General features: G+C 35.4%; 1 protein-coding gene across 5 annotated transcripts in view; it reads left to right on the forward strand.

Annotated features, from left to right (window-relative positions):
- STXBP5 (syntaxin binding protein 5) overlaps window positions 1–27,522 on the forward strand; it is a 157,146-nt gene that overhangs the window by 115,375 nt on the left and 14,249 nt on the right. For 3 of the 5 annotated variants that reach the window (XM_005894662.3, XM_070376830.1, XM_070376832.1), the window contains 6 exons: window positions 6,456–6,515; window positions 6,613–6,660; window positions 17,381–17,431; window positions 22,262–22,501; window positions 23,609–23,978; window positions 24,283–24,448. In XM_005894662.3, coding sequence (XP_005894724.1) covers window positions 6,456–6,515; window positions 6,613–6,660; window positions 17,381–17,431; window positions 22,262–22,501; window positions 23,609–23,978; window positions 24,283–24,448 — 935 coding nt within the window. The remainder of the gene's footprint in view (window positions 1–6,455; window positions 6,516–6,612; window positions 6,661–17,380; window positions 17,432–22,261; window positions 22,502–23,608; window positions 23,979–24,282; window positions 24,449–27,522) is intronic. The other 2 variants (XM_005894663.3, XM_070376831.1) reach the window with 1 other exon arrangement.

The raw sequence follows: 27,522 nt of genomic DNA on the forward strand, positions 1-27,522 counted from the left end.
TGATTATCTTGGTCGTGAAGATCTTTTTTGTACAGTTCTTCTGTGTATTCTTGCCACCTCTTCTTAATATCTTTTGCTTCTGTTAGGTCCATACCATTTCTGTCCTTTATTGAGCCCATCTTTGCATGAAATGTTCCCTTGGTATCTCTAATTTTCTTGAAGAGATCTGTAGTCCTTCCCGTTCTGTTTTTTTCTTCTATTTCTTTGCATTGATTGCTGAAGAAGGCTTTCTTATCTCTCCTTGCTATTCTTTGGAACTCTGCATTCAGATGCTTATATCTTTCCTTTTCTCCTTTGCTTTTCATTTCTCATCTTTTCACAGCTATTTGTAAGGCCCCCTCAGACAGCCATTTTGCTCTTTTGCATTTCTTTTCCAGGGGGATGGTCTTGATCCTTGTGTCCTGTACAATGTCACGAACCTCCGTCTATAGTTCATCAGGTACTCTTGTCTATCAGATCTAGTCCCTTAAATCTATTTCTCTGTAATCTATTTCTTAAATCTATTCCACTGTATAAAGGGATTTGATTTAGGTCATACCTGAATGGTCTAGTGGTTTTTCCTACTTTCTTCAATTTCAGTCTGAATTTGGCAATAAGGAGTTCGTGATCTGAGCCACAGTCAGCTCCCAGTCTTGTTTTTGCTGACTGTATAGAGCTTCTCCATCTTTGGCTGCAAAGAATATAATCAATCTGATTTTGGTGTTGACCATCTGGTGATGTCCATGTATAGAGTATTCTCTTGTGTTGTTGGAAGAGATAAATATGTAAGTATACTGAAATATAAGTAAATAAATATAAAAAGTTTGTTGTGGTAAAAATCCAGATTCTCTCTTTTGTACCAGAGCAACTCAAACATCATTCAGCATTTTCAAATATTCTGTGCTCTTTGGTTCAGAGGAAAAGATGATATAGTTGTAACATGCAGAAATTTATATGACACCAGGCATTTTTCAGGTGTTTGAAATGCAAAGTAAAAATTGTGACCACAGAAATTATTGATAAATCACAGACTCTCATCTTTAGACACAAACTCTTATTTAGTTTAGTCTTTGATTATGCTCTGAAGAGTTTTTGAAGACTTGTATCCATTCACGCATACCAGGAAAGACCGCTTTTACAAAAGCAAACCAAACTAGTAGGCAATAATGGTACGTAAAACATGTTTTATATACCAGGAGATAGATGTTAGTCATGCATGAATACTAAGAACTATCATAGAAATCAGAATAAACCTCTGGAAATAGTTACTAGAAAACAATGTTTGTGTTTATGAAAGAAGAAGCATAAATACTGAGTTGGAAGTTCAACTGAATCATAAATACTAAGAAGAGTACCTCTATTATAGAAAATGAAAGGTAGTCATGTGCCCTTTATCACAACTAATGTGTTCATTTGAAATAATACATATAAGTGAGGAGGAACTTTTTGAAAAGCATTTAAACCCCATAACCAAAATTTGTGATCTGAATAATTTAGCCAATGAATATCAAATCTCTATTCAAAAATCATCCTGAGAAAATCCAAATTACAAGTATAGTTTTCCCTTTCTGTTTATTTTTAAATAAACCAACAATAACTCTGAAATAGAAAATTTTTGCCATCCTGAATTAACATAGAAAATTATTTCTGCCATCTCTGTTTGATCTTTATTTCAGAGAACTCATATTGCTTCACTGAGCACTTTAGTAACGTTGGGATATTTTTAGTACTGTATCCAAAATTTATGTGTATTTGTGTATATGTACGTATGTATTTGTATATATACATTTCAAATTGAAGAAAACACAGGGCCACATATCATGAGACGGTGACCTCAGGAGTTTCTATGTACCCTAGAGAAAAAAAATTTTTAAGCTATCTGTATTTTCTGTGCTTGTTTAATCATAGTCATTTGTAAAATATATTCAAGTAGGAAATGCTAAAAACATTTTTGGAACTTTTTCATAAGCTATCATGGAAGTTATGACAACTAGTAGTAGGCATTTTCAGTTAGGGGGAAAAAGATTTTCTTTACTTATGTTTGTGGCTTATGTTGCCTATTTTTATGTTGGAGTTACTGAACATTTTTATAATTTTATATTCATGTTTAGATATGCTATCTTGCTATTACTTTTATATAAAATATGTAGAATAAAATAAGTATTAATCAATTTTTGTACATTCAAGTGGTTATATAGTGTCAGAGATGAATAGTATTTTAAATTATATATAACATCTTCTCATAACTATTATCTTCTTTAAATCTGAATTATATTTATATGAGAAAGGAGGGTACTTATTTGTATTCCTGAAAATGTTGCTGAGCTCAGTGTTTCCCGTGTGATATTTTTGGATATAACATTTATAAGGCTCTATAAATGCTATTTAGCAAAAATAAGGTAGTTTTAGAAGAGTAATTTTTATGAGACTATTTTAGAAGTTATTGGCTCCTGCCAATGCTGACAGGTTTTACTTGTTCTGAGAAGAGACTTCAAGGATATTTTCCACCTGTCCAAAGAAAGAAAGTGATTTTGTGGGGAAAGGTCAAATTTTGACCTTCTTTATTAAGGCTCAGTACTTTCACTGGGAGAAAAAAGAAATCAGCACAGAAAAACCGCTTTATTTACTTCCAGTTATATTCTAGACATTCACTTCTAGCAGAAAAGCTTTATTCGTTCAGCAAATGTTTACTTAGAGATTCCTACACGCAGAGAACTCCACTGAGTCCTGAAGGGATGAAACGATCAGATAGGGGTCCCGGCTTTTCACTTCAGTTCAGTGGGAAAGGTCAAATGTATTGAAACTCAGAATATAAGGTGTTAAGTGATTAACATCATAAGAAAAATAACAGGTAAACTTTTACAAGAATTCAAAGGAGGGGAAGTGATTTATAAGCTGGAGAGATTTTGAACATTTTAATGGCTATCATTTGAAATGTGTTATAAAGAATAGATAGTTTGACTCTCATAGTCAACTAGAATACTGCTTAGAATTTCCTTAATAAAAAAAGATATGTGTTAGAAGTTAAAGAAATACAATGAAAATTTAGAAACATCTTTTTAAGAAAAAAGGACAAATAAAATCTCAATTATAAAAGTATTAGATATGCTTATTGAAAGTCAGAGTCGAAATAAAATATTTCATACCTCATTAAAGTAAATATTTGAACATACCTAAAATTGTAAGTATTATCCTCAGTATTTTAAAGACCTGCATGGTAATAGTACAGTATGGTAATAGTACAGTTTATATAAAATTTTAAAGTTTGTATCTTGAAAGCTAACTCTATAAATTAACCTTATCAGGATAGTACTTGTACAGGATTCTGTGTGCCACTCTGTTCAGTTCAGTTGCTCAGTCGTATCCGACTTTTTGCGACCCCATGAATCGCAGCACGCCATGCCTCCCTGTCCATCACCAACTCCCAGAGTTCACCCAGACTCACGTCCATCAAGTCAGTGATGCCATCCAGCCATCTCATCCTCTGTCGTCCCCTTCTCCTCCTGCCCCTAATCCCTCCCAGCATCAGAGTCTTTTCCAATGAGTCAACTCTTCGCATGAGGTGGCCAAAGTACTGGAGTTTCAGCTTTAGCATCATTCCTTCCAAAGAAATGCCAGGGCTGATCTCCTTCAGAATGGACTGGTTGGATCTCCTTGCAGTCCAAGGGACTCTCAAGAGTCTTCTCCAACACCACAGTTCAAAAGCATCAATTCTTCAGCGCTCAGCCTTCTTCACAGTCCAACTCTAACATCCATGCATGACCACAGGAAAAACCATAGCCTTGCTAGATGGACCTTTGTTGGCAAAGTAATGTCTCTGCTTTTCAATATGCTATCTAGGTTGGTCATAACTTTCCTTCCAAGGCGTAAGCGTCTTTTAATTTCATGGCTGCAGTCACCATCTGCAGTGATTTTGGAGCCCAAAAAAATAAATTCTGACACTGTTTCCCCATCTATTTCCCATGAAGTGATGGGACCAGATGCCATGATCTTCGTTTTCTGAATGTTGAGCTTTAAGCCAACTTTTTCACTCTCCACTTTCACTTTCATCAAGAGGCTTTTTAGTTCCTCTTCACTTTCTGCCATAAGGGTGGTGTCATCTGCATATCTGAGGTTATTGATAGTTCTCCTGGCACTCTTGATTCCAGCTTGTGTTTCTTCCAGTCCAGCATTTCTCATGATGTACTCTGCATATAAGTTAAATAAGCAGGGTGACAATATACAGCCTTGACGTACTCCTTTTGCTATTTGGAACCAGTCTGTTGTTCCATGTCCAGTTCTAACTGTTGCTTTCTGACCTGCATATAGGTTTCTCAAGAGGCAGGTCAGGTGGTCTGGTATTCCCATCTCTTTCAGAATTTTCCACAGTTGATTGTGATCCACACAGTCAAAGGCCTTGGCATAGTCAATAAAGCAGAAATAGATGTTTTTCTGGAACTCTTCTTGCTTTTTCCATGATCCAACGGATGTTGGCAATTTGATTTCTGGTTCCCTTGCCTTTTCTAAAACCAGCTTGAACATCAGGAAGTTCACGGTTCACATATTGCTGAAGCCTGGCTTGGAGAATTTTGAGCATTACTATACTAGCGTGTGAGATGAGATGAGTGCAATTGTGCGGTAGTTTGAGCATTCTTTGGCATTGCCTTTCTTTGGGATTGGAATGAAAACTGACCTTTTCCAGTCCTGTGGCCACTGCTGAGTTTTCCAAATTGGCTGGCATATTGAGTGCAGCACTTTCACAGCATCATCTTTCAGGATTTGAAATAACTCAACTGGAAATTGAAAATTTGAAAACTCAACTGGAATTCCATCACCTCCACTAGCTTTGTTTGTAGTGATGCTAAGGCCCACTTGACTTCACATTCCAGGATGTCTGGCTCTAGGTGAGTGATCACACCATCATGATTATCTGGGTCGTGAAGATCTTTTTTGTACAGTTCTTCTGTGTATTCTTGCCACCTCTTCTTAATATCTTCTGCTTCTGTTAGGTCCATACCATTTCTGTCCTTTATTGAGCCCATCTTTGCATGAAATATTCCCTTGGTATCTCTAATTTTCTTGAAGAGATCTCTAGTCTTTCCCATTCAGTTGTTTTCTTCTATTTCTTTGCATTGATAGCTGTAGGCTTTCTTATCTCTTCTTGCTATTCTTTGGAATTCTGCATTCAGATGCTTATATCTTTCCTTTTCTCCTTTGCTTTTCACTTCTCATCTTTTCACAGCTATTTGTAAGGCCTCCCCAGACAGCCATTTTGCTTTTTTGCATTTCTTTTCCATGGGGATGGTCTTGATCCCTGTCTCCTGTACAATGTCACGAACCTTATTCCATAGTTCATCAGGCACTCTGTCTATCAGATCTAGGCCCTTAAATCTATTTCTCACTTCCACTGTATAATCATAAGGGATTTGATTTAGGTCATACCTGAATGGTCTAGTGGTTTTCCCTACTTTCTTCAATTTAAGTCTGAATTTGGCAATAAGGAGTTCATGATCATGAGCCACAGTCAGCTCCTGGTCTTGTTTTTGCTGACTGTATGGAGCTTCTCCATCTTTGGCTGCAAAGAATATAATCAATCTGATTTCGGTGTTGACCATCTGGTGATGTCCATGTATAGAGTCTTCTCTTGTGTTGTTGTAGAGGGTGTTTGTTATGACCAGTGCATTTTCTTGGCAAAACTCTATTAGTCTTTGCCCTGCTTCATTCCATATTCCAAGGCCAAATTTGCCTGTTATTCCAGGTGTTTCTTGACTTCCTACTTTTGCATTCCAGTCCCCTATAATGAAAAGGACATCTTTTTTGAGTGTTAGTTCTAAAAGGTCTTGTAGGTCTTCATAGAACTGTTCAACTTCAGCTTCTTCAGTGTTACTCATTGGGGCATAGACTTGGATTACTGTGATATTGAATGGTTTGCCTTGAAAACGAACAGAGATCATTCTGTTGTTTTTGAGATTGCATCCAAGTACTGCATTTCAGACTCTTTTGTTGACCATGATGGCTACTCCATTTCTTCTGAGGGATTCCTGCCCACAGTAGTAGATATAATGGTCATCTGAGTTAAATTCACCCATTCTATGTGCCACTAGGTAAACCTTATTCAGTTAACTAATATCAAGAATTTTTACATTTTCTTTCACAAACAGTTAGCTTCTTATGTTTTATTTATCTATTCTCTAAGTTAACAATATATATGAAGACTTTGCCAAATACTTGTATCTTATGGAAAAATTATTATAGGTTAGAGTTAATACATATACTAGAGAGTGGTCTGCCACGAAAGATAATGTATTACTGATTGCTGTTGCTACTTAATATTATATGAATTTTTATTAACTATATACACGATATTTTCTTGTGGCCAGTAGTGTGGGAACTTATCCTAGGGGTTACCAGATTACTTTGTTTGTACTTTTCCCTGTTACAACTCAGTGTTTGTGACTGATCTATGCCTGTTCCTTCCATTGTCTTCATTTGTGTAGGTTCTCCATCACCCCACAATTCAGATGATGAACAAAAAATGAATAATTTTATAGAAAAGGGTATAGTATCTTTAAAGTATTTTCTTTTAATTACATTTAATTCATTTAGTTTACCTTGAATAGATTTTGACATTTTATATCAAAATATTATTTTCAGTGAAGATCAAAAGCAGAAAGTTTTCCAAGATGGTAGCCAGTGATATAGGTAGGAAATAGACATTTCTATTTTGTTTCTAATCCTTGCTATATGCAATGCTAACGCAGCATCAGAAAATTATCTAATGCATTGCATTTTGTATATATTAATTTTTTATTCCTATGCTAAATGATAATCTCTTGGGCTGTGTTTCTTCTAAACTCATTGGGACAGTAATTATTAAAAATCAGTTAAATTGGGGTTGCAGTTCTTCCTCTGACTTAACCGTGTGAATTGCTCTATTAATTTTTATTTTTGCTTATTTTAAAATAAAGCAGGGTTCAATTTATGACAAAAGTAGTACAATTTTTTACTCCAAGGTTGTGAATTTTTTTAATGTATTTTTCCTGCCTTTGGTCTAACCTCACATTATTAAGACTCCAGATTTCAAGGAAATGGTTCTTTGAAAGATTGACTTTTAGGCTATAATCTGTACTACCCTTGAGTTAAACAGGAATTTTCTAGGACTCTTGCCCCCCAAGTAAAAATGAGTGGTACTTTGAAATTAATTACTCAGGCCAAGATTTTCAAAATTTCATGTTGGGGGATAAAAGTCATAGTTAAATTTAGGGATATAACCCAAATAGGATTTTTTAGTCATAAAAGTTTGAATTTTGTCTGAAGATTTTTAAAAGCCAGAGAAACACCATTTTACTAAAAGAGAATACATTTAATCTTTGATTTAAGTCCAAATTTTTTATTTTATTATTATTTATTTCCCCTCAAACTCCCTCCATATATTCATTGAATTGTATTAAATTAGATGAATTTCTAGGTAGCTGGGATAGATTTACTTTTTTTCAACTCAAAGCTTAATATGTAGTAAAATTAAATTTCAAAAACTCTTAGAAATAGCACCATGTTGTCTGTCTGTTGTAAATTGAACCCTGTTGAGTCATATTAACATTGGCTGACTTTTAGCACCTCTGGTCATTTTTTGAATAAGGCGATTTATTCTTGGGCAAAGGGCTCTTCATTTATGGAGAATCAATTGTTCACTTCTTTGTATTTGTGGTACCTTAGTGAATCATCTGGTAATATTTCAATCACTTTCGTTAGCTACGAGCACTGTTGCATAATTCTTTTTCAACAAATTTCCTTTTTAGTATATACTATCTTAATAGTACTTTAGAGGTTCTTTTACTTTCATATAATTTGAAAAATTTGAAGGGACTTTGTATGTATAATTTATCAAAGAACTTGCAGAGTTTAATTACTTAAGAATTTTGCCTTGTGTGAAAGTTACTTTGTATATAATTAAAATTTTTGAATAATTTATCTGTTTGATTTTTGATCCTAGGGTTATATTGCTTTGTTAAATATATTGACTTAATTTTCATTTTTTTTCTGTGTAATGAATATATAACATTGAATATCTATCTGAATGTGATTATTTGAAAGACTTCAATTAATTTCTTAGAATTGAGAATATTATTGGAAGGATAGTTCTTTGGTAGCATAAAAAAAAAAAGCAAGAATGTTATCAACAAGTTTTTTTGTCATGCTGGTTTCTATAGCTATATTTTTGGGGAGACATGTTAACTTTCTTCAACTTTTCAAACTTATGTTAGTTTTTCACTTCCAGAAACCACAGTTGCAGCTGTGGTTTATATATGTCTGTATTTGTTTTCAGTTGGAATCTTTTAGTATTTTCTATTGACATATAATTGACTTAAACTATTAGATTAGTTTTATATATACAATGTTGAATACAAGATTCAACATTTTTATAATTACCCACCATACAGAGTTATTACAGTATTTGTGACTATGTTCCCTGTGCTATACCGTACATTCCTGTGACTTACTTTGTAACTGATATTTTTATATTTCCAACATATATCCCAGGTGATACAGAAGGAAAAACGTACTTCTCCATTTCTTCTTCATTTTCTTATTTAATCCACTCAGTAACTTCAGTTAGCTACTCATTGTTATTTCCCTGTTTTCAGTATGACAGCACTGTCAAAGGGTATACACAATATCTGTTGGTTACACAGCTAGCACACGTCAGAGCCACGATTTATACTGAGCTTGTCCAACTCCACTCTTTGTCCTCTTCCACACTGTACTGTATTACCTCTTAAGAAAATTTACTGAAGCCTGTAAGGATTCAAAGACAAATCTGTCATATGACTTACAACTAGATCATCTGGTTATGACTCTGTTCTATCTACATGGTAACCTGGAAAAGTAAAAACATGGCTCATATCAAACCCTGTCTAAGCTCCAGCTCATGGGTGCCATCATGGTACCCATCACCCAACTATAATATACAATGCCTGGAAGTCTACCTTTCTCAAAGAGCAGACTCAAGTGAAAGTAACAGGAGTCAACAGTAGAGTTCCCTGACCTGTCCATCTGAAGCCTGGCTTCACTGTTTCCTAACTGACAGTTAGCTCAGGTAAATGACACTGACAGTGAGGTCATTGTTCATGCATAAGAATAACAGCCTAAAAAGACATAACTGTAGTATTGTGAATTAACAGTAAAAATACAGCAGAGTGTACTGTATAATGCAACTGTAGCATCCCTGTGCATATAGGGATTTGTTTGGCCTGTTCATACTTTATGATTAATTTTTGTTACTAAAAATCTTAATGGCCAGAATTTTAAAAATCAATAATTTTCCCATAGTTAGCAATTTCTGTAAATCATTTTGAAAATAAGATTGGTTATCAATTTTTTATTCATTATTTATATTTTATAAAATTTCAGAAATATATAAAGCTTTTTGTTATTCTAAGTTTATATAAAAATAGTCCTAAAATATGTATGTTTGTTAAAGTATTAAACAAATTTTTCATGATGTACTTGTGAATAAAATATGGTCCAGATGTTAGCATTCTTTGGTAGATTTTGATTAAACTTCTCTAAAGATTATTCTCTCTCATTATGGGTACTTTATTCAGAAAGTAGATACCTAGCTCTATTCTGTAGTCTCTTATCCTGCCAATGTCCCATGTTATTACTAATATCCATACAGAAGGAATGAAAGTGTAAGGAGGAAGTAATATTGGAGATTAAAGAATAAAGAGTCAGGAAATAAGGTCACTTAATTAGTGCTGTGCCAAAACAAGCAGGAGTAATAGCTCTATGTAATGAGCACCCCTAAGTTCTACATATTACACTAGGCGTTTGTCATATGGTATTTGTTAATTATAAGAAAGATAATACCTGCAGAGCCCTTTTTAATTTCTCAAATTTCTGAATTAGCTGTTACTTTGGGAATGATTGGTTTTCTTGCCTAGCAAAAACTGAAGTAAGTTTTGAAGTCAATTCAAATGAAAATAATGCCCAGGTGCTGTTTTCATGAGTTCTCCTATACACGTGTACATGCTGAGTTGCTCAGTCATGTCACTCCTTGCAACCCCATGGACTGTAGCCCCCAGGCTCCTCCGCTATGCATGGGATTCTCCAGGCAAGAACACTGGAGTGGGTGGCCATTTCCACCTCCAGGGGATCTTCCCAACCCAGGATCGAACCCACGTCTCTTGCATCCCCTGCACTGGCAGATGGATTCTTTACCACTCTGCCACCACATGGGTCCCAGTTACTCCTTTTTTATATTTAAGTGTTCTAACAGACTTAAATCTGTTCTGAATCATATTTTAAATCACTGACTCATTAAATCCTACATTTTAAAGCAACTCAGCCCTTTTAGTTTTCAAGAAAAGAACTTGAGCCTCAAAGAAGTCAAATGCATATCCAAAGTGATAGCACATGGTAATGACTTAGTCAAGGTCAGAATCCCAGTTTCTTGATCCTATACTACAGCATGTCTCTGCTTTCATAATGTGTGGCCTCTTTTTGTGCTCTCTTCCAAATTCATTTATGTTTACAATTTGAAAAACAATTTCTCAGAGGTTTGTTTGGAATTTTCTATATGAATTTGAAAAGATATGTATGTAATTAAGGTTTGTTTTTTGTTTACAATTTTAATTTTTTTATTTTGTTCTAAGAATTTTAAGTTTTAAAATTATTCTAATTTATTATAAAACAAAGTAGTACTGATATTTCTAGTTTATATCCCCCAATATTCATCCCAAAATGCGGCTGCTACATCTATAGAAGTTCATCTTTATATTTAATCCTCAATATGGCCATTGAAAGAACAGAAGCTTGTCTTGAAAGAGAAGATGAGTCAAGTATTCAATAAAACCCCTTTTACAGGTAACTTGAATATTTTCTACTTGGAAAAAAGATTATTATGTAATATTAATACTACCCTTACTTGGCCAAGAACTAAATTTCACAGACAGGTACTTTAAAACCACTGTATAAATCAGAGTTCCTCTAAATGAATTTCTTTTTCTTTTTCAGGATGACTAAAGTCTGAGGATTTGGGCATATCATATGTTCAAACTCTAATTCTGTTTCTGACTGTATTTTCTGTCAAATTGCATAATAAAATCTGCTCAGCAAAGTCTGTGTCTTATATACCAGTACTTACTGTATATGCGTCTCTATAGAATCATCTTTTTTTAACATTCAAAGGCTATACAGTGATCTTTCTAGAAATAACTTGCTGTTTGCTTCCTAACATAAAGAAAATTAGTCCAAACTAAAGTTACATTATTGAAGTATTTTTGTCAACTATTGTTTGACCAGAACTATTAATATTAATGTGGCCATCTAGTTTATGTCACTACTTATTATATTTATTTTGTAGAGTTGCCATAGGAAAATACCACAAACTAAGTGGCTTAAACAACAGAAATTTACTTTCTCTAGAATGGTTCTGGAGGCTAGAATTCCAAGATCAAAGGAGTGACATGTTTTTGGTTTTTGTGTGTTTTTGTTTTCTCCTCTGTCCTTGACTGCTTTCTTGCTGTGTTTTCACATAGTCTGTCTTCTAGGCACATGCACCCCTGGTGTGTCTGTGTGTCCGGATTTCTTCTTATATGTGCCAATCAGATTGGACTGATCTACCCACTTAGTGGCCTCATTTCAACTCAATCACCTCTTTAAAGGTCCTGTCTCCACATAGGTCACATTCTGAAGCCCTAAGTGATGCTTAAGGCTTCGGCATACCAATTTGGGGGAACAGTTCAGCCTGTGGCACTTAACTATGTTAAGTTTGTTTAATGCCTTCTCTAGGAAATGCTATGAGATGTCTTTTATGATGATATCCTAGATGTTATATTTTATGAATTTGTGAAACGTACATAGAGATGGGGAAAATATTGAAGACAAAAGCTCTAGGAGTTCAAGAATTAAGAGAGCTTGTAATAGCCAGGTCTTTACCAGGCAGGTATTAGTATCTCTTTAAAATTTCTCCTTCATTTTAGGTAATGGATAGGTGTCTTGTATTTCCAAAAGTTGTCTTTTTGATTAACAAGCTTATATTTAATTTGTCCTCTTTTTCTCTTTATTTGATTTCACTTGTGAAGAAATTCAGCTTCTTTCTAAAAATTCCAATGACAGCTTTTGTTTATTTATATTTTCTTTCATTATGTTTAATGAACATGCATACTAAGAGTTAGACACATATACATGGATGCAGTATTTTGCAAAATAAATTGCTCCCAAATTAACAGAATTTATATTCTAGCATGGGAGGTAGAAATTGATATTATTAGTTCCAATAGCTATTAAAATAACGTGTGATAGGAGTTTCTACTTCTTGGTCCCACTTTCCCCCTGGGATCACTTGCCCTAACCTATAAGCTGATTTTTAGTCTTTTTCTTTTTTAAGTTCTTATTGCTCTTATTTTATATGCATACATTTTAACATTATCCTTGAAAAGAGTTGCATTGGATCTCTGCCAGTGAGAAAAGTTATCTTGCCACTGTATTCTAACTATTGAACCTTTCTCGATAATAAAGATCCATTTGCTTTTTTGGCATCTTCTTCATAGTGTGATAAGAAAAAGTCATTTTACCTTGTATTGTGGGTACATTGTTTAATATAAAAGCCACATTCTAAAAAGCAGAAGTTGCAGTTCTGTTTTCCTTTAAGGAATCGTCCTTAGAAAAATAAGATGTGAAACACAGTGGGTAGAGAAGCTAAAGGAAAATTACAAAGCATCTGTTTAAATTCAGAGAAACAGTAGGAATCTCTGTAACAGAGAAACTTTTCTTGCAAAGAACTAAAAAGCATCAACCATGACAGAGCTGTCATCTCTAGTATAATGGTTTAGCCAGTCCCCTTTCCTCAGGATTTGCTTTTCTTAAACATCACACATCTTTCATTGGTATTGAAACCACTATTGCAGACTTGATTATTGTGATCAAGTATAACTTCATTATTCTTTCCAAGCAAATGCAGCTCTTTACTGCTTATTCAGCCAGCCAGTTTGATATTCTCATTCAGATTTATAAAAAGAGCAGAGACTCGGGTTAGCAGCCTGCTGAGATATATCTCTGACTGCAGTTTTCTCCAAATTTAATAAACTTTTTTACTGTCATTTCGTTGTTTCTACTGTGGACAAAGGCATAGAAAATGAGAGCTATTTTATAGCTTTGAGTGACAAAGAATTTCAAAACAAGAAAGGTAGGGGGTTACAGGGGCAAGAGTTGAAGAATACACAAATGAAGAAGAGAAAAACAGATAGTTTGCCTTCCAGGAACTCATTCAGATGATAATGTTTTCAGTTTGAAGACCTCATTGGAAGCTGGATAACTTCAAAGCATGGACAGAAGTTTCTTTTCCAGAGTGATGAAATCAACTGACAAGATAACTGTGTTGGCAAGTGCTTCTGAGACTCCTGAGAAGTAAAAATATAATCTTCAGGAAGTGCTGGATAAATTCTGCAGTTGCTTTATGCCCCACCTCTCTCTGACTGGAGAGTACTTTGCTGTTGCCCTGCAGAGTGATTTGAACTCAAGTGGAATTGTAGCCTCATTAAGCTAAGGAGGAAGAAATGGAAGTTCTGGGCTGCTAAAGTGACTTGAACTTGTGAGGGTGGGCACCGGAGAGAAAGGAACTGCTAAGGGGCATTCCTAGAAGTCTTGTGTGTAGGTTCAGTGTAGGTCCCTGCCTTCGGCCTGGGTCACATATGAGCTGGTCAAGACTCCACCACCAGACCTCAGGCGCCTGCTCTGAGGCTGAGAGCTGCCCAGTGACATGAGAAGTCATGTGGTGCTAGGAGTAGATGTAGTGAAACCTTGCTGAGCACCTCAGTCATTCTATTGAAATCCCAGAAAGGCCACTTATTAAGAGTAAGGATCACTTCTTAGCGTGAAAGCCATACCCTAAAACAAAGTTCTAGCTGATATAGACCCACCCTAATAAAGAATAAAACCAAGAGTGATCAGAAGGATCCACCAGGAATTTAACTGCATGACAGACTAAAACTCAACACCTGTTAAGGTTGATGATATAATCCATACTCAACTTCAACATATTGTCCACTATTCAGTCAAAACTTATGTCCACATTCAATCAAAAGGTCCTAGGCATGTGAAACAAAGATTCAAAATCACAAGAAATATTGGGCTGGCCAAAAAGTTCAGGTTTCTGTAGGTGCTTATGAGAAAATCCAAACGAACTTTTTGGCCAACCCAATATGACCCATAATCAAGAATTTTAAAAATCATTCAGTAGAAACAGACCACAAGATGGCCTAGATGTTGAAATTAGCAATCAAGAGTTTTAAAGCAGCTGCTGTAATATGTTCAAGTACTAAAGTGGGAAAATGGCCATAGTGAGTGAACAGATGGAGAATATCAGCAGATAAAATTAAAACTTTATAAAAAATTGAAATACTACTGTGGAAAAATTCAGTATCTGAAATATGATCAGTTCATCAGATGAGTTTAGATGGAGACTACAAAAGAAAGGGCTATGGATCCTGAAGACATGAATGCAAATTATACAAGAAGAAATGCTGAGGAATTAAATCTTTCCCCCCTCCACCACTTCCCCTCTCCCCTTCCTCATAAAAATATCTTACAGGTTACTCAGATTGTTTCTCTTTCTACAATTAGATATATATTAAATTTACTTTTTGAAATGAACTTTAAAAAGGTTGAGCTTATAGTTGTATATGCCATTCTGTATGTCCTAAAAATTGTTTTCCATTTTGTTTTTTTAGTTAATTGGGGTAGAATTGGGGTTGAATTACTGTAGAATTAAATATTTGCCTGTTTACAAGTATATTAATAGCTCATCTGTATAACATTTTACAGCTTATGAAAATTATTTCAATTGTTTAGTATTAATAGTAACTAATGTTTATCAGCTCTGTACTGTGTCAAATATTGCGCTTAATGTTTTGCTTATGTCTTCTTATATAATCTTCAAAACTATGAAATTGGCATTATTATCCATCTCTGTTTTCCAGGTGAAATTTGAGGTTTAGAGAGGCAAAGTGGTTGGCCTAACGTCACACACCTAGTAATTCATTGAATTAGATACACGGTAATATCTGTTCTGATTCCAAATCCAATCCTCACCACCATACTTGACATTTCATGTTTTACAAACAAGATTTTGAAGCTTATTCAAGAATTGTTTGCTGTGGACTTACTGTATCTACGTATGGATTTGATGAATTAGTCTTGTTTCCTAATCTTTAAGTTACTTGTAGTCTAGGGACCTTGATGCTCCACAGACCAGGAGCATCAGCATCTCGTGGGAGCCTGTTAGAAGTGCAAGAATCTGATTTAACAAGTTCCCCAGATGATGAATATGCACATTCAATATTTATAAGCACTGGTCCTAAAGATATAGAATAACTTAATCGAATCAGAGTAGTTAGGTCTAAAGAGGCATACACATCTGATTGTGAAAGGATATCTTTAGACTGTACCAGGCTAGTTTTTCTCCTTCAGTTACTATATAATATTATTTATCAGTCTGTGTACATTGTAGTTATGATATGTAATAAAAGATTAACTTCTTTCAAAAGTTAAATGTTGCATTTTAGAAAATGTTTTGAGTTGGGTAGACTTCAGTTTAGTTGCTCATTCATGTCCGACTCTTTACAACCGCGTGGACTGCAGCACACCAGGCCTCCCTGTCCATCACCAGCTCCTGGAGTTTACTCAAACTCATGTCCATTGAATCGGTGATGCCATCAAACCATCTCATCCTCTGTCATCCCCTTCTCCTCCCTCCATCAATCTTTCCCAGCATCAGGGTCTTTTCAATGAGTCAATTCTTTGCATCAGGTGGCCAAAGTATTGGAGTTTCAGCTTCGGCATCAGTCCTTCCAATGAATATTCAGGGCTGATTTCCTTTAGGATGTACTGGTCGGATCTCCTTGCAGTCCAAGGGACTCTCAAGAGTTCTCCAACACCACAGTTCAAAAGCATAAATTCTTTGGTGCTCAGCTTTCTTTATAGTCCAACTCTTACATCCATACATGACCAGTGGAAAAACCATAGCTTTGACTAGGTGGACCTTTGTTGGCAAAGTAATGTCTCTACTTTTTAATATGCTATCTAGGTTGGTCATAGCTTTTCTTCCAAGGAACAAGCGTCTTTTAATTTCATGGCTGCAGTCACCATCTGCAGTGATTTTGGAGCCCAAAAAACTGAAGTCTGTCACTGTTTCCACTGTTTCCCCATATATTTGCCATGCAGTGATGGGACCAGATGCCATTTATATGAGATCAACCATGATAGATTTCATTTGGCTTTTCAGTTTTCTATTACTTTTTATGCTTTAACCGAGGTTAAGTCTGTCAAAATGGGATAAGACTGATTCGTATATTTGACACTTTGTTATGGTTTTTTTGAAAGGATGCTAATTAGATTAATGAATCTTAGAAATGAAAACCTGATTTCCCCCTATCCCTTCCCACTTAGCCTAATGCCTCTTCCCTAACAATGAATTTGTCATTTTTTTAGATGTGGAAGTTATGTGCTATGACTGGATTTCTCTTTGTTTACATGGCGCCCTTATGGACTAGCAGGGTCTGTTTTTTAAATATCTCCTAACCATCCAAAATTTAACCCCATATACACATTCATGTATTAACACGCAAATGTGTATTCAAAATTTCACTTAGGAAGCACTGTTCTGTTACGCATGCACTGCCACTAACGTAATAGATGTAGTAAAACACCTCCTAACTTTGAAGCACTTCATAGATTTAGGCAATAACTGAGGATGGAAAGTGAATTCCAGTAAGGTTTTTACATAGACTTTTTAAATATCGTAATCCAAAATAGAAATATCTGTAGTTTACATTTTTGTAAATACACTAGACTGAGCATGGTTTTGTTTTTTTTTTGTTTGTACTAAAATGTAAATAGAGATGTTAACATACATGAAGAAATGGATGAGCCAGATATTTTTGTGATGTAATCAAATACTTCAGCTTGACGTAGGTTCATCCTATATTCAAGATACTAACTTTAAAAAGAATGATCCCAATAGCTGTGAAGATGAGGAGCTGGAAAGTTTGTATTGTATCACATACGCAGACTAAGTCTTATGCCTCTGTTGCCCCTATCTGCAACATCTTTCTGAGAAATGACTGCTTCTCTTAAAGAAGCCTAACCCTTTCCTACGAGCCTAAGAAATAATTAACAGAATTTAAAAGGCTTCCTTGAAGTGAGAGCTTCAAGCACTCAAAGATATTATATCAAGTAAGTACAAACTTTTTAAAAAGCTGAAAATAAGATTTACTTTCCAACCATAACATTATTAATCGTATTTTAATTAGTCTCTAGATTTAGTAATAAAAACATTCACTCCTATCTTGAAGAACAATTGATAGAAATAAGAATGAATCAGATATTCTTCAGAACTTTAAAAGTGCATTTTATTTTTCAGCAAAAATGTCAAGGAAGTTAAGCTTGCCTACTGATCTAAAGCCTGACTTAGGTAAGTAAAATAAATGAAAATATGCAGTAGTTAAAATCTCTTTAATGGGAAGACAAAAAGTCAGGAAATTTAAAATGACCATAGAATAGCTTTTCACTGAAAATTAAGTTTAAAATGACTGTTTAAGGAATAATAGCCTTTGGATGCCATCTGTATATTATAAGATAATTATAATATAAATTTAAGCAAACCAAAATAATCTGTTTACTCAATCCTCTCATACTTTATATCTAAACAAAATTCAGTGTAAGATTAAAATTTATGTGATTTTTAGATTAATTTCTATTAGCTATCTGAAAACTCATCTTGAGCACTATGATTTATTAACTTATTTTTATGAGAATAATATTTTCAAAATATATGACTGGTTTTCTGTATTACAGTGAATCTCATGTCAAGAATCAATATTACTTTTTGATAATAATAAGTTGGGGAATATTTGTTTCTCTGTAGTACTTTATATACAACCTATCCATTAGGAAAGCAGAGTGAATATATCTAGCATATTCCTTTTGCTTTATATCCAGCTCCAAAACAGCTTCCTGATACTCCAGAATAGGGAAAATTGATGTTTCAATGAAGATTTAAAGAAGATTTCACATAGTGCATATAAAGCAGATTTCTTTTAGAAATGTCTACTGCTTTTATTTGAGTAGCTGCATATGGATGATTTCACCTATGTTTGTCTTAGAAACTAGACTTGCTCCTGTGTATTTGCTCACCCACCTCGTCTTCTCACTTGTAATTCTCTAGATTCCTTGACTATCTTTTTATGTATAATAGAGACTTAGATGTTGGTCCATTTCACCTTACTGATTTTAGGTCTTATCTCAGTTGTAATAGAAAATGTGTTATTACGAGTAGGCATAATATCATCCACTGTCATCAGAAAGAATTTCCATTCCTGAACATAGGAAAGATAGCATGGTTGACCCCTGTAGTAACGCTGGTGTTAAGGGACCCAGAAAAAGTTCTAGAATGTAGTATAATATGTTTTGAGAAGAGGGTAGTTCCCTTCACTATAAAAATGAAATATGCAGTTTGAACACAAGTGTATCTGAAGCTAACCTTATGCATTTTTCTTCCCAACAAGAGTATCCAGAGTTGTCTTCAGTCTGTGAGAGTCCCAGAATTTCAGTAACATTAAATACTATTAGTTTAAGTTTTGTGACACTGATTTTGTGTCACTTAGTATCTACAAATCTGAGAAAACACATGTAGGAGTACTTTTTAAAAATCAATAAAATATGATATCAATTTAATTTTAAAAGAATATTCACACTTAGGTACTATTTAAGTATTTTAATCAAAGTGTGTGCTCCTTACTTTTATTGATTTATCTTTCTTTATTCAGCTTATCTTTTACTGTGTGCCCATGTATTTCAATGCCCTAAGCTAATTGCAACTTCATTTAATACATGCATTGAAACAATACCTATATTGCCTAAATAATTTCCCTTTAAGGTCATCATGCTACTGAACTATTTTTTGGTAGAGATTCTTAACTGGTAATTATTTTACACTGGCCAGAGGCTTCCCTTGTGGCTCAGCTGGTAAAGAGTCCACCCACAATGCAGGAGACATGGGTTTGATCTCCGGGTTGGGTAGATCCCCTGGAGAAGGGAAAGGCTACCCACTCCAGTATTCTGGCCTAGAGAATTTCATGGACTATAGTCCATGGGGTCGCAAAGAGCCTGATGACTGAGCGACTTTCACTTTCTGAGAGCCACTGGGGAAAAACAAGTGTCATCAGTAGGTGCAAACGGCCCAGTGTTGCCGTGTGGTGGTGGTTACAGTTCCTGAACTGCTAAGATTCTAACTTGTTTTCAAACAGTTCCACACGTAAGATAAGCGACTTAGTTCTGTAAGTTCAAAGTTGATTCTGATTCAGTTCATTTTCCCATATTGATCTAGCTATAGGAGTTTCTTTGATAACCTAATTTTTATAGAGAAGTCATATAATAAAAATGCAGTTGTAGTTTATAAACTTTATATCATTAAATTAGTCTATTAAATGAAAATGTTTTGTTGGCCTATGAATTAACATTTGAATTATAGATTGTTGTGAATCACCTATTGTAATTCTTAATAGATAACAGTAAAAAGCTTTTATGCAGCTTAATTTTTATTGAAATTTACAATATCAGGTTTTCTTATATCACTGATTTACATTTATATCACTAAGTCCCAACTGATAATATAGGTCAGTATGTGTGTTCACCTTGTATGTGTCTGTTTTATTAAAATAACAAATATTTTAATCAAAAGAAAATAAATTTTGAATTTCTATTAATTTACTGTAATAACTGTGGAAATCTGAAGAGTTAAGATTTGGCATCACTACCATATTACACTTATCCAATAGTGAGCTGTCGCTTTTGAAGGTTGTTTTATTTATATTAACTAGTTCTTTTCTCCTGTGTCATAATCTGTAACAGGATGCACAATCTCAGGCAAAAGAAGAGCATTTTTAGAAACTATAGTTAAAAATAATCCATGCTGCTGTCATAACTAGTGGCTTTATTGTTTTCAAGGCTAACTATAATCAAAATTATGTTGTATATAATTATTTGGGGGGAGAATTTTTTTTTTAACTTATGAATCTAAATTTGACCATAAGAAGCTTTTGTGGAGGTGTACATAGGATTCAGTAATACCTTTTTTAATTCATGAAATACAGTTTACAAGACTTGAACATGTTTTTCATTTTTCACAATATTATGAAGTCATTTCTTTCACAGTAGCATTGAAAACATACAATTTGAGGAATGACTTACTAGATGTGAACAGTAGAAGCTACTGGAAAGTTTAATGTCTCCCAGTGGTGTCGCAGAAACACCTTGCTCTAGAAACTTTGAACTGTGGGTCTGTCTTCAGCAAGTATCAGTTTACTGCTTTCATATGCAAGGCACTTCGCTAAATTCTGCAGGGAGTCGAAAGCCCTTGTTCTCAGGAAATTTTCAGTCACGTTAGAACAAGGCCCAAGACAAGTCAGAAATAAGTACAGAACAAATGTGCTATTAGTGCCATGGGGGAGATAAAAAGCTCTCAAGATTCAAAAGAGAAAAACTATAGATGGTTTTAGCAATCGGGATAAACTTCATGAGGATGACAGTACCTGAGATGGAGAATAAACACCATCTGGGTAGGTAGAGAAAAGGCAAGGAAGGAAGGAAGTCAGAAGGAAGAGCATGGGCAAGTGCCAAGTATGTATGGAAAACACTGAATAGCTTGGTTTACTTCCCACAGTGAACTGAAGCAAGGCAGCACTGGCAGAAGGGGCCAGGATGGTAGGCTGAAGATGTTTTGTGGACAATTTTATAAACCTGAGTAAAACTATAAAAGGAATCACTGTGGATTTTTAAGGTAGAGGTGATAGAATTAAAAGTGTACTTTGTAAAATTTGAGTTGTGATCGAACAATGACAGAGTGAAGGTGGGGCGGTCTCTTGGGAATTATAGATGAATGGTGATAAAGGCCTGAACATAGGGCCGTGGAACTTGATCGGTAATGGAAAGAAGAAGATAGAAATATTAGAATAATGCAGGACTTGTCATCCCATCAGAGACATACAGTTAAAGTGAAAGGGAAAAACCAAAAATGCGACTCATGTCAAATGTTATTCCCGAGGAGAATGGGGTTGTTGTCAATATAAATAGTACCATTAGAAGAATTTAGAGACTTGGGGAAATGGTGTGTTTTGATTTTGCATAGTGAGCCATAACGGGAAAAAATTTCATGAAGCATTTGGAAATGCATTCCAAGAGAAAAGAGGCCAGAGCTTGAAACAAACTTAAGATTGGTCACAGAGAAGAAGGTAACTGTAGACAAGAGAGGGTTTATTAGTAGAATTTATAAGTATCCCTGAATATACCTGGGATCGAGTTAAGAATGAGCCAGGTGCTAATTGTCCAGGTTAATGAAAAATGCCTGAGTTGAATGTAGATTCCAGTTAAAATAGCATTTAAGAAAAATAAAAGCTAAATTTTTATGGATTAAGGCTTTCATATGGACAGATTTGAAGAAAAAAGTCCATCATACAGTAAATTTGAAGGTAGAATCAGAGTACTTATAAATGCATTTTTTTAATCTAGGAAATTGAAAATACCCACTTTGCTAGTACTGCCTAATCGTGAACTATATTATACCAAAGGAAGAGGCAGCACATGAGAAAAGGTGGTGGTGGTGGTGGTTTAGTCGCTAAGTCGTATCCAACTCTTGCGACCCCAAGGACTGTAGCCTGCCAGGCTCCTCTGTCCATGGGATTCTCCAGGCAGGAATACTGGAGTGGTTGCCATTTCCTTCTCCAGGTTGCCATTTCCTTCTCCATGAGAAAAGGTAGTAATGACTAAAGTTGGAAAAGCAGCCAAGATATCAGCAGAGAGCTACACCGAAGCTGCAGAGATCATGCATCCAAAAACCCCCTGGCTGCCCCCAGCTCAGTTCTCACAAGTGTGGATTTTTCCCTTTGTTTTATGTATGAGCAATGGGCAAAATTGTTAACATAAAAGTACATTGTTTTTCTTTTCAGTGAAAATTAAATATGCTTTAGATTTTTCTCTTTTTGCAGATTAACTATTTGATAAAATTTAAAACAAACTAAATGGACTTCCTGGTGGTTCAGATGGTAAAGAATCCACCTGCAATGCGGGAGACTTGGGTTCAATCCCTGGGTTGGAACGTATTCTGACCCGGAGAATTCCATGTACCATATGGTCAATGGGGTCGCAAAGAGTCAGACACAACTGAGTGACTTTCACTCTCTTACCAAACTAAAAACATGATTATTTTATAACTTGAGTAATCTCACAACATTTGAAATCATTTCAGACATAAAAGATAATTCCTTCAGCCGATCACGGAGCTCAAGTGTAACCAGCATTGATAAAGAATCCCGGGAAGCAATCTCTGCTCTTCATTTCTGTGAAACTTTTACTCGAAAGACAGATTCAGCCCCTTCCCCGTGTTTGTGGGTTGGTACTACACTGGGAACAGTGCTTGTCATAGCACTGAACCTTCCCCCAGGAGGAGAGCAAAGACTTCTTCAGCCAGTGATTGTGTCTCCGAGTGGTATGTATGCTCTGCTGCTGGACTACCCTTGAAAGTTTGCTTTACTATAATTTAATAGAAGCCTTTGCTTTTCATCTTTGAATCAGTCTAAGAATTCTGAATGGAGATAGTTACAGTCTTTTGCTTTTAATTGAAGGAATACATGGATTAAGATTCCAGAATATCATTTACTTATACAGCCATTCAAGTTTTGCATTTTTTTAAACGTTAGGATCATGTCTAAAATGATAACTACATAGAAAATAAAACAAAATACTATTGTCTGTCTCATTCTAGGATACCTTGAAATAGTATGTTCTGTAAGCAAAAGGATGGTACATATGTAGGGAAAAAACTGAAAAGTTTTTAAAATCTTGTACACTTAGCTATTTTTAATCTCTTAAGTGTGAAGTCTTAAGATCATATTTCTTCTCTGAAGAATTAGAAAAGGTAATTTAACAAAAAATTTTAAGAAGAAAAAATTTATACTCTTCCTGTATTAAAAATGAGAGGAAGAAAAGCATGATTTTGCTTTCTAGTATATTCTTTGTTTATATATTGTACATGTAGTATTTTAAATTTTCTAATAGCCATATTAAAATGTAAAAGAAAAAAGTGAAATTAATTTTAGTATAACAAATTTCATTTAGCCCAGTCTATGCAAAGTGCTAAATCATTGTAGCATTAATCAGTATTTTAATTTTATTGAGTTATTTTATTATAATTTCACTGTGCTAAGCCTTCAGATCCAGCCTGTGTTTCACTCTTACAGCGGGCCACAGTGTGGTCGAGCCGCAGTTCACGTGGCTAGGCACTGGGTGGCCACATTGGACCTTGCAGCCCTAGGTGCCCTCTGCTTACACTCAACGACAGTACACTCGGCAGGTGTGGGTGTGAGACCTAGTTCTAGACATCCCAGCATTTATCAGTTTGGTAACACTTATTGAGATCTTTTTCCAGATTGAGATACCATGCTTGAGGTTTGAATCCTGTCAGCGAGCCAGTATACAATTTTGGTTCAGTATATATTCTGCATATTTTTGAGTGTCTAGTGTGTGTCAGAGTTGAAATAAACGTATTTACTGTCTGGACTAAAATACTTTTTGTTTACTGAAATTACAATTTTAGGTACTATATTGCGGTTAAAAGGGGCGATCCTGAGAATGGCGTTCCTGGATTCCACAGGCTGCTTAGTGCCACCTGCACACGAACCCTGGAAAGAACACAATGTCCCTGAAGAAAAGGATGAAAAAGAGAAATTGAAGAAAAGAAGGCCTGTCTCTGTATCGCCCTCGTCTTCTCAGGAAATCAGTGAAAACCAGTATGCAGTAATATGTTCTGAAAAGCAAGCAAAAGTGATCTCATTGCCAAGCCAGAACTGTGCTTACAAGCAGAACATCACAGAGACCTCATTTGTGCTTCGTGGAGACATCGTATCGTTAAGTAACAGCATCTGCCTTGCCTGCTTCTGTGCCAATGGACACATCATGACTTTTAGGTAAGAGGCTTTTGTTTGTTTGTGTTTTAAACACAAATATAGCATTTCCTCCCGTCAGAACATAATATTGCAGAATTGTATTTGGAGAAGTGCTTTTAATTTGCTTACAGTCATATACACAGAGAATTTATTTTCATTCAGTTACTAGTAAACAAGTACATGAGGAAAAGAAATCAGTTTTATCTCCCGCTCAGGTACACTTAATCATGAGGTTTAGAAGGTCCCTGCCATTTTTACTTCCTGTAGTATTTGTTCAAGACTAAAGCCTTCCTGTCTGTTAATAAGTCTCCATTGTATTCTCAAGTTTGCCGAGCTTAAGGCCTCTGCTGGATGTGTATTACTTGCCCCTTACCAACATGCGGATAGCCAGAACGTTCTGCTTCACCAACAACGGACAAGCCTTGTATCTTGTCTCACCTACAGAAATCCAGAGACTCACTTACAGTCAAGAAACCTGTGAGAATCTTCAGGTAAGTAACAAAACTATCACTAGCATTTCTTCAGAGGTAAAATATTTTCTAAGGTCGCTTACATTGTCCATCCCTTCTACTCCATGAGAAAATTCAAAGCTTTTCTTGAGAACTTGAGAGCATATGCTTTGATACTGGTAATAAAGTGTCTTCATCAGATTCCTGTTATAAAAGGGATTCCATCTCATCAATTCATATTTTTTCTCGCCAGTGATGTCAAAGAAATACAAAATACTACATCCGTTTTATGCCACTCTCCACACAGAATAAATATCTATTATATAGAAACAAAAGAAAAATCCTTTTTAAAGGCAAAAGTTGATGTGAAAATAATTATATCTATTTTAGGACAAATTGTGTCATTCCTTCTCATATACTCTGTATTCAAAGGATATATACACATTATCAGAAAAAATAAGATTTGATAATTTTCCTCTAAATATTTTTGTTGATCTATTTGTGAGAGATTACAAAATCTTTATAAAACTGTGTCTTTTAAAAGTATTGAGTGCTTTATGTGCTTGTATATTTATTAGAAATGATCAGTTTAGCTTGAACTTTTTAAATAAAAGTGCTCTTTAAATATTAGAGCTAAAATATTCATTGATATTTAGAGAAACCATTATCTAAGGGAACTTTATTGTGAAAGTTTTTAGTTAATTAGCCATATTTTACTGGTTTATATATTTAAATTTGTGACTTATTTTTAGAATATGAGCTTTGGAGTCAAGAAGAATGAATTTAAGTCCTAGCTTTGCTAGTAACACAATTATGTGACCTTAGACAAGTTAGTATGTCTGAACTTCATTATATTTAAAATGAGGATAAAAATAATATCTAATGTCATAGGATCTGTTATAAATTAAAGGAGACAGTACACATAAAGTTCTTACTAGCACAGTGCTCAGTAGAAAGTACGTGCTCTCACATTTCAGTAGTATTATTTCTATACTAGAAACATACTCCTGATATTATAAACCTTGAGAGTGAAACAAAATTACAGTTATAACTGTATTACAATTAGAACTGTATTCTGGTAGCTCAACTGATAAAGAATCCACCTGCAATGCAGGAGACCCCAGTTCGATTTCTGGGTCGGAGAGAGCCCCTGGAGAAGGAATATGCTGTCTACTCCAGTATTCTTGGGCTTCCTTGGTGGCTCAGGAATCCACCTGCAATGCAGGAGACCTGGGTTCAATCCCTGGATTGGAAAGATCCCCTGGAGGAGGGCATGGCAACCCATTCCAGTATTCTTGCCTGGAGAATCCCCAGGGACAGAGGAGCCTGGTAGGCTCTAGTCCATGGGGTTACAAAGAGTTGGACACAACTGAGCGCCTAAGCATGTATACTTAAAAGTTAAGTAGGAACATAGAAGATATAAAGACCAAAATTGAACTTCTAGAGATGAAAATCTGCAGTGTTAGAGATGAAAAATATACTAGATGGAATTAACATCAGATTAGACATTAGAAAAGAAAAGATTAACTTGAAAGCATAGCAATAGAGAAAAACAATTGAGTGTTTATACTTGAAAAATTTATAGCACTAAAACATCTGTATTCGAAAAGACATGACATGTATGCTCTGTCATGTCTGACTCTGCGAAAAGAAGTTGTCATCAAATCAGTGACTTCAGCTTCCACCTTAAGAAACTGAAAAAGAAGAGCAAGTTAAACCCAAAGTAAACAGAAGAAAGTGAAAGTGAAGTCGCTCAGTCATGTCTGACTCTTTGCAACCCCATGGACTGTAGCCTACCAAGCTCCTCTGTCCATGGGATTTTCCAGGCAATAGTACTGGAGTAGATTGCCATTTCCTTCTCCAGGGGATCTTCCCAACCCAGAGATCGAATCCGGTCTCCCTCATTGTAGACAGACGTCCCAAGGAAGTCCCAAGAAAATAGTAAATATCCAAGTGGAAATCAATGAGACAGAAAACATCAGTTCAGTCGCTTAGTCATGTCCGACTCTGCGACCCCATGAATCGCAGCACGCCAGGTCTCCCTGTCCATCACCAACTCCCAGAGTTCACTCAAACTCACGTCCATCGAGTCGGTGATACCATCCAGCCATCTCATCCTCTGTCGTCCCTTTCTCCTCCTGCCCCCAATCCCTCCCAGCATCAGAGTCTTTTCCAATGAGTCGACTCTTCACATGAGGTGGCCAAAGTACTAGAGTTTCAGCTTTAGCATCATTCCTTCCAAAGAACACCCAGGACTGATCTCCTTTAGAATGGACTGGTTGGATCTCCTTGCAGTCCAAGGGACTCTCAAGAGTCTTCTCCAACACCGAAGTTCAAAAGCATCATTTCGATATTTAGCAAAACTAATACAATATTGTAAAGTTTAAAAATAAAATAAAATTTAAAAAAAATTTTTTTTTTTATTAAAAAAAAAAATCAATTCTTCGGTGCTCAGCCTTCTTCACAGTCCAACTCTTACATCCATACATGACCACTGGAAAAACCATAGCCTTGACTAGACAGACCTTTGTTGGCAAAGTAATGTCTCTGCTTTTCAATATGCTATCTAGGTTGGTCATAACTTTCCTTCCAAGGAGTAAGTGTCTTTTAATTTCATGGCTGCAATCACCATCTGCAGTGAATTTGGAGCCCCCCAAAATAAAGTCTGACACTGTTTCCACTGTTTCCCCATCTATTTCCCATGAAGTGATGGGACCAGATGCCATGATCTTCGTTTTCTGAATGTTGAGCTTTAAGCCAACTTTTTCACTCTCCTCTTTCACTTTCATCAAGAGGCTTTGTAGTTCCTCTTCACTTTCTGCCATAAGGGTGGTGTCATCTGCATATCTGAGGTTATTGATATTTCTCCCGGCAATCTTGATTCCAGCCTGTGCTTCTTCCAGCCCAGCGTTTCTCATGATGTACTCTGCATAGAAGTTAAATAAGCAGGGTGACAGTATACAGCCTTGACGTACTCCTTTTCCTATTTGGAACCAGTCTGTTGTTCCATTTCCAGTTCTAACTGTTGCTTCCTGACCTGCATATAGGTTTCTCAAGAGGCTGGTCAGGTGGTCTGGTATTCCCATCTCTTTCAGAATTTTCCACAGTTGATTGTG

Source organism: Bos mutus, chromosome 9 (genome assembly GCF_027580195.1).
Source record: "Bos mutus isolate GX-2022 chromosome 9, NWIPB_WYAK_1.1, whole genome shotgun sequence".
In the NCBI taxonomy this organism is placed as follows: Eukaryota; Metazoa; Chordata; class Mammalia; order Artiodactyla; family Bovidae; genus Bos; species Bos mutus.